This window comes from Rhinichthys klamathensis, unplaced genomic scaffold (assembly GCF_029890125.1).
Source record: "Rhinichthys klamathensis goyatoka isolate OS25496 unplaced genomic scaffold, OSU_Roscu_1.1 h1tg000020l_1, whole genome shotgun sequence".
In the NCBI taxonomy this organism is placed as follows: Eukaryota; Metazoa; Chordata; class Actinopteri; order Cypriniformes; family Leuciscidae; genus Rhinichthys; species Rhinichthys klamathensis.
In genome coordinates, this window is record NW_026606571.1 from 3,691,475 (window position 1) to 3,700,095 (window position 8,621).

The 8,621-nt window shown below is 37.7% G+C and overlaps 1 protein-coding gene across 1 annotated transcript; it reads right to left on the reverse strand.

Annotated features, from left to right (window-relative positions):
- Positions 1 to 2,671: 2,671 nt before the first annotated feature.
- mtfr2 (mitochondrial fission regulator 2) lies at positions 2,672 to 8,258 on the reverse strand. Its single transcript, XM_056239987.1, has 7 exons — positions 8,058 to 8,258; positions 7,816 to 7,920; positions 7,000 to 7,124; positions 6,583 to 6,800; positions 5,174 to 5,465; positions 4,913 to 5,096; positions 2,672 to 3,269 (listed from the first exon to the last, which is right to left on the reverse strand). Exons 1-7 carry the CDS (start codon positions 8,127 to 8,129, stop codon positions 3,225 to 3,227), a joined length of 1,041 nt encoding a protein of 346 aa, XP_056095962.1. The 5' UTR covers positions 8,130 to 8,258; the 3' UTR covers positions 2,672 to 3,224.
- Positions 8,259 to 8,621: the final 363 nt, after the last annotated feature.

The following is an 8,621-nucleotide window of genomic DNA, read 5'->3' on the forward strand; positions in this document are numbered from 1 at the left end:
ATGATAACCTTTAGTGATTGGAAGGATGTGGTTTACAGACACAAACACGATGCAATTATTCCATCAAACAAGCATCTACCCACACACATAGGGCCTGAAAACAATAATGTAAACACATACTGCTTTGAGGAAGTTGTTCGGTCAGGGTCAAAGGTACACACTGTGCACATTCAGTGGTTTTATACCAAAAGAAAATGAATATGCATGTGACTATCAGGGGGTTTAATGCATTTTTTCACTTAATGCCCTTTTTAAGTGTGTTATGTCTATGTGGTATGCCTTTGTCTTGAATATGATAGTACTTTCATAACAGATTTATATATATATATATATATATATATAGAAAATAATTATTTGATCCACTGATGATTTTGTAAGTTTGCCCATTTAAAAAGAAATGAAGGGTCTATCATTTTTACGGTAGGTTTATTTTAACGAATAGAGACAGAATATCAATCAAAAAATCCAGAAAAAACAGGTTATAAATTGATTAGCATTTGATCGAGTGAATTAAGTATTTGATCCCCAACCAACCAGCAAGAATTCTGCCTCCCACAGATTGGTTATGTGCCCATGTGAAACACAGATTAGTCCTGTCACTTTAAAAAAGTACTCCTAATGTCAGCTCGTTATGTGTATAAAAGACAACCGTCCACAGAATCTATATCTTCCATTCCAACCTCTCCACCACCATGGACAAGACCAAAGAGCTGTCAAAGGACATCAGGGAGACAAGATTGTAGACCTGCACAAGGCTGGAATGGGCTACAAGACCATCAGCAAGAAGCTTGGTGAGAAGGAGACAACTGTTGGTGCCATTTTTCGGAAATGAAAGAAATACAAAATAACCATCAATCGCCCTTGACCTGGATCTCCATGCAAGATCAGCCCAGAACTACACGGGAGGAACTTGTTAATGATCTCAACGCAGTTGGGACCACAGTCACCAAGCAAACAACACCGCAATGGATTGAAATCCTGCAGCGCCCGCAAGGTCCCCCTGCTCAAGAAGGCACTTGTACAGGCCCGTCTGAAGTTTGCCAATGAACATCTAAATGATTCAGAGAAGGCTTGGGAGAAAGTACAGTGGTCAGATGAGACCAAAATCTTGGCATCAAATCAACTCGTCTTGTTTGGAGGAAGAGAAATGCTGACTAAGACCCCAAGAACACCATCCCTCAGTCAAGCATGGAAGTGGAAACATTATGTTTCTCTTCTAAGGGTGCAGGACGACTTCACCATATTGAGGGGCTGATGGACGGGGCCATGTACCTTAAAATCTTGGACGAGAACCTCCTTCTTTCAGCCAGAACACTGAAGATGGGTCGTGGATGGGTCTTCCAGCATGACAATGACCCAAAACATACCACCAAGGCAACAAAGAAGTGGCCCAAGAAGAAGCACATTAAGGTCTTGGAGTGGCCTAGTCAGTCTCCGGACCTTAATCCTAAAGAAAATCTGTGGAGGGAGCTGAAACTTCGAGTTGCAAAGCGACAGCAAAGAAACCTTAAGGATTAAGAGAGGATCTGTAAAGAGGAGTGGACCAAAATCCCCCCTGAGATGTGTGCAAACCTGGAGACCTACAAGAACTACAAGAAACGTCTTACCTCTGTGCTTGCCAACAAAGGTTTCTCCACCAAGAACTAAATTATGTTTTGCTTGGGGATCAAATTCTCACTGAAATGCAAATCAATTTATAACCTACATATGTGTTTTTTCTGGATTTTTGTTTGTTTGTTAATATTCTGTCTCTATCCATTAAAATAAACCTACCATAAAAATGATTGACCCTTCATTTCGTTGTAAGTGGGCAAACTTACAAAATCAGCAGGGGATCAAATAATTATTTTCTCCACTGTATGCATGCATGTATGTATGTTATATATATATATATATATTAAATGTTTATTTATGAGCATTTTTAAATGAGATAAGCAATTAAAATTATTAAAATAATGTACAGTTAGCCAATCATGATCACAACATATACCCTTTCAGGGCGATACAAGACTCAGTTGGGTTTATTTTGCAATAACTAATGGCTGCCCACTTACATTACACATCTTGCTTATTATTATCCCTGTAACAATATTACAGTAATATTAATACTAAAGTCCTCTGAGGTCATTTTCACTACAGTTGAAAACTGAGACGCAAATTAGTGCCAATTACATTTTTATGAAACGAGAGATTGCAAGTCCAAGGTTTGTATGGAAGCTCATTTCTGCTCGGGAATAAAATTAAATTTAAAAAGGTAATTGCAATTTTTTAATCTGACAATTCTAAGAAAAAAAGTCAGAATATGACCTTGCAATTGTGAGAGAAAAAAAAAAGCAAAAATTGTGAGTATATACAGAAAGTCAATTGTCAGCTGACTCCCCCCCCCCCCCCCCCCCCCCCTCAGAACTGTGAGAAAAAGTTTTTTATTTTTATAATTTGTTCCCTTGCAGAAACATAGGTTTGATACAAGAGATGTGAAAACAGTACTGATTTTAGTTACCTGTATGAGAGATGTACTTATTATTTACAACGTTGCCATGGATAACGGTGAATATTAGGAAATATCAGACAGCAGAATGGTGTGATTGCCCCGCAGAATCAAATATTCCAGAGACCTGTGTAATAAACTAGTTTGTGTAATAGTACACACTTGACGGGTGGAAGACAACACTTTGAAAGGCATGTAACTTGTTTATTGCTTCTGATAGTGATACTGCATAAACAGTTTGTAGGAGAGGATGAAAATACAGCAGACACATGGATGAACGAATTATTAGCAAAATAGGTACCATTTTTTTAAACTTAAAACATCACTGGTAAGTTGTTTTGAGAACTTGGTTTGTCCAACTAGGCTTTAAATAAAATATAAAAATATAAAAAGAGGCATTGCATAGATCAAACCATATTTAAATACCACATTTGTGGCTGAAAGAAACTGAGTTTTTAGCATCTCGTGACATAATTACCTGCATCCTGTATCAATACCTGATTTAGTCATTCAGAAGTCATTTGTATATAATATTTACAAATAAAAATAAGCATGTGCAAAAGTTACAATGCCTGCGTAAAAATCTCAAAAACATGCACAGTGTTTTCAGGAGGCGGGCAATGTGATAAATTCAGAGAGAAAGGGGAAAAGGAAAAAAAGAGACATACATTGAAAAGAAATCTGTCCGTCACATCAGTCCATGACAACTTTGATTATGGAAGACAAGGGTCAAGGGTCAAAGGTGAATGCGTCCTTGGCTGCGTCTGGTGTGATGGAGAATCTGTAAACCAATACGACACTAAAGTCACAACAGCACACAATGCATTATCAAACTGCATTCTCAACTAGATTTTACAGCAAAACGTCAAGGGTTCAGTCCAAGTATTGTGTAATAGTGCTACACCAACACAAGTGTAGGAAAGATTTGGAAAATGGTGAAGAAAGTCTCCTCATTTACGGAAGATCACCAGTGTTTCAGAAAGATCTGAGCATTAAAGAGCTTAATTTAATCATTAGTGCTCATAAACTGCTATTAAAGTGATAGTTCACCCCTAAAATGAAAATTATTTCATCATTTACTCACCCTCAAGTTGTTTTAAACCTGTATGGATTTATTTCTTCTGCTGAACACAGAATACATTGACTTCCATAGTATGGGAAAAATACTGCGGAAGTCAATGGAGCCCATCAACTGTTTGGTTACCGACATTCTTCAAAATATCTTTTGTGTTCAGCAGAAGAAAGAAATTCATTCAGGTTTGGAACAACTTGAGGGTGAGTAAATGATGACAGAATTTAAATTTTTGGGTGAACTATCACTTTAATAGGAATTTTTTTTTTTTTCATAATTAAACTTTTTAGATTCTGCCAATCAATGCTGATGCGCCGGCTGCTGCACTGTGATGAAATGTTGCCCTCTGCTGGGCTAAATGTAACACTATTAAGTTTCTGGACAGACACACTTCCCCTAGTGGTTCAAATGAGACATGTACTGCTATTATTGCACTCAAAAATACAGCATCAATCCTGCTTCCTGCTAGTTTAGCGTCAATTTCTCAGGTTGGGTAACTATGGTTTTCTTTTCCTGGCACTCAGAAACTCCAATCCCACCTCCACAAACCTGCAATAAATGTGCTTATCTCTAATCTAAGGAGTTTACTACTCGGAAGCGACAGCAATGAGTGCGTGTACATGCACAACAACACACAGATGCAAGACAATGCAAGAAAACCGCAGGTTCTCTTTTGTTGACAACAGCCGGTTTACAAGTGCTTATTACAATTTTGGGAAGATGGTCGGCGCATACTGCTTTCCCAAATGCACACAATAAGTGACCCAAACTCAGAGCAGATGCAGATATGAATTAGCATCTAGCGGCATTTACTGTGAACAGACTTGGTTTGAGCCATTGAAAACACTGGATCATAAGACGCTTGCGTGTAAAAGAACACAGTGCCGCGCTTCACTCTGAAACACACACCAAATTTAATTAATCACAGCTTTTGCATTTCTTTTTTACCCTAAACCGTTAACTTTTATCTGTTAAAAGCTGCATTTAAGTGATTTACATGAACTTACAACTTGTCAAGTTATTAAGTATAATCGGTGTAAGATTGTGCACGTAAATGAATTCAATAGGTACAATGGCAGTTTGGATGATACCTTGCGGTTTGATTTGTTGGTTTACACATGATTACATCAAGTCCATATTGTTAATTTGACAGACTGTGCGTTATGTTGACAAACTGTATATGATGTAACAGCTAATGACGCCATCTGACAAATATCTCATTTCATCCTTCCCCTGTACCACCAAATACTCAGCTGTTTTATTTATCGAGTACTTTAACATTTATTTCAGATGACAGTGGTACAGGAGGTGTGTTATTTTGCCTGTTTGAGGAAGAGAGGAAGACCACCTACCCGGGGAGTGTCTGGACTGCTAAAAGGAGAGGGCTCAGCTGAGCGGTTCTCTTTACCAAACGAATCGTCTCTCTTTCTGTGTGCAAACTTCTTTTTCAGTGCTTCGGCGATGAGAGCTGCAGGGTCAGATGAACATGCTACGCCTTTACTCCTCCGACTCCTTACTGGAGTTCCACCTGGAGATCTACAAATACAAACCCACATTCAGTACTGATCTTTAAACTTAGACGTGCTTCGAAATTAAAGCTGCTAGATTCATACCTCTCGACAGAACGCAGTTTGACCTGATTCAGGTCTCGCAGCACCTCTAACATGGAGGGCAGGGCGGCAGGCGCTGTACCCGGAGATGGATCACACTGTGCAAGCTTTTCCCTTTTTGCTGCCTGTCTTTGTCGAATCACCTCCGACACGGACCCCTCCGCGCAGATGGCCATAGCCGGAGGAGGAAGTGGGGGTGGAGGTGGTGGAAGAGGACAGACAGGAGTGGAAGTGAGGATAGGAATAGGTAGAGTAGAGCATGGAGTGCCAGGATCAGCTGGAAGAACAGCACGGCCTGGAAAAATTAATAATAATAATTTTATTTAGTCCCTGACGTCCACTAATATTAATCAATTCATTCAGGCATGCAATTAGCTTAGGACAAAAAAAAAGAAGGAAAACATTTTCCCCATTCAATCCGACTATCGAATATTATTATTAGAAGCAATATTTTTTATTTTATTACAAGGTATCAAAGTGAAGCATTAAAGGGGTTATATATCATACATTTTTAGTCATTTTATTTTTCCTCTGCGTTCCACTAGTCAAGTGATTATTTGCTCCAAAAACAGTCAATTTAGACTCTCTAGCCCTTAATTATTTTTTGCTGTCCCTTTAAGAAACACCCCATTCATATGTGAAATGAGCAATGGAGCTATGCTACTTCCACGGGATGCAAGATTTCTAAGGGGTTAAATGTAGTTTTAACTGCTGTATCCTTCAATCATTTTTTTGTAATGCCTGAATGACATTGTCACAGTCACGGATTCACATAATCAAGATCAGCCTGAAATTATTTTGTTGTTACTTGTTTTTGCCATAGAATTGCAAGAGCGACACCAGTAGACTTACAGTCTCCAAGTATTTAAATTAATAAATTATTGTAATAATCAAATGAATACAAAAATACTTTAAACAATTACTATATTTATAAAACCAAAATAAAATAAAAATTAATTAAATTATTATGAATAGATTTCAGAGCAACTTTCATGCTAAATTAAAATGCTAAAAAGCACATAAAAACCCTGGATACTAAAATCATATCTTTTAATTTGATTAAATCAATATTCTTAGTTTTCTGTTAATAAGCAGCTTTGTCATAATTACAGCAGACAAAACCGAAAATATCTATTCGGGGGTCCTTTGAATATTGTATTGGACCTTTGAGTCAAAAAGGTTGAGAACCTACATACAGCTAAGAACACAACAGTCAGAATTTCCAACTTTGGACCCCCTTAAGCACTATAAACAGAAATAAAAATTACAATCTTTTCTCAGTCAATTTGGGTTTGTGGCTAAAAATATAACTGGTAGCCACCACAGATAGCCTTTTTATTTTATGAGATTTTTGCATTTACAGAATCTCTAACAAACTGTCAGTCACAGCATTGGCATACAGCATACGGTACCTGCTGAAACTGTGACTATCATGGCGATCTGTGCTCGTAGTTTCTGCAGTTCCTCTTCCAGAGCTGAGATCTTCTGCAGGGCTTCTGGCTGGGTGTCCTGCTCCAGCACCCTGCCTCTCCTCTGAGCCGGAACAGACACGGACAGCGAACGTTCACGCCCCAATGACGGAATCTCAAAACCTTGTTGTACACAGTGTTTCCTCAGAGGGACGGCAGTTCTGTTATAAACATGGAAAGGCATGATGACACTGAACTTTCTCCACAAAACAAAACTTACGGTATACACACTCTTGTGAAGACCAGAATCCATCAAGAAATCTCATAACAGGCTAAACTTATGTTCAGAACTAAATTTAGCACTCATACACTCTATTAATAAACAACTTTGTGTTTATACAGCTGCTGATGTGTGACTACCTGAATTTAGTGTGGCTGTCTCCTTCATCCTCCACCAGCCAAAGCACATCCGCTAATGTAGGAATGGCTGGCGTTTCCACTGACACATCAATATACCCTTGTCTATTGAATGTCTGCAGAGGAATCTAGAAACATAGAATCAGAACATTAGTGAAGGTGCACTTAAGTCCTTCAAAGCCTTTAACATGCGAAGAGACCATTAACAATTTATACCAGTGAACACATGCATGTAATATCCTGGCCTGTACCTATGCTTTATGCTTGTGTTACAAAATGAGCCAGTTATAAAAGATATACTTTATGTTATAGGCCTATATTTTCTCCGATATGCAAAAACAGTTTATTTGATTTTAATAACAGCTAAATAGCACCTTTGGGATAAAAAAAAACCCTATAAAATATAAGTTAAAGGTGTACTTGCTGTATACACATTTTTATTGTTTTTGTGCTTTCAACAAATGTCCAAAAGCTGCTTTTTCCTATTAGATGAATTAGTTTTTATCTTGTGTGAGTTGATGTTGTTGATTAAAAACTATTACAAATTGGTTTTAGTAATTAAAAAAAAGAAATAAAATAAAAGATAAAAAAATTGAAATAACAAAAGCACATAAAATACTAAAACTAAAATAAGGATGAAACCTAAAAATATAAAAACTAATACAAAATATTAATAAACACAATATAAATAATACTAAAATAACACTGATGTGAGTGTAGATTATTTAATTAACTTTTTCGAAACGTTCTCAAAATTAGGGGAAAAAAAAAATGTGGATCTTTAATAACACATAACACACATTTTCTCAAAGACAGTACCTGGAACCGCAGCCGTGGGTGAGGATAGAGAGGAAGGTTTGTCCCAATCATACGGACTATGCTGCGGTACTGTCCACAATGTGTACTGTCCCACACTGGAACCAACTACAACAACAGTGTTCAAGATGTAACGTTACTGTTAAAAAGATGCATTTATAACTTACATTTAATGAGCATGTAACATCACGTTTATTGAGTTGTTTATGAGCAAATAGTCACACTAAATGAATTATCATATTTACCATTTCAGGTGGCACTCCAAAATATTCCAGGACACATCTCAGTAGATCAACGATGTCTTCCAGCAGAGACATTGACAGTATCCTGGTGTTTTCCACGCTGGATTTCTGCTGACAGATGAACCAACGGAACCAACACACACTGCAGCAAACTTCTCCACGTGACCTGAGGGATCAAATCAGCTGCATTCCATTCAATGCCATCAAAACGCCGTTAAAACGTTCAACGTTAGTAGAAATAAGGAGGAAAAACGAACGGCATAAATGCTAAAGAAGCGTAATTAACTACTACAGCACTAATTACTTATCAGCATCAGCCACTATCCTACCACTGAGTGCGTGAGAACACACGCGTATGTCAAACCTATACGTTAATCTGCGCGTCAATCTAATTAATACACCTATGCATGTATTAATAATAAAATGACGGTTATATTTACAAAGATACGCCTAATATTCACTTTACCTCTTGTATCACGCTTTCCGTGCAGGTAAACTCAAATAAAGCTCTTTGCTTGAGAGCGTTTGTGATTGGTCCGGAGAGGCGGGTAAGAGCCCGTAGCCAAT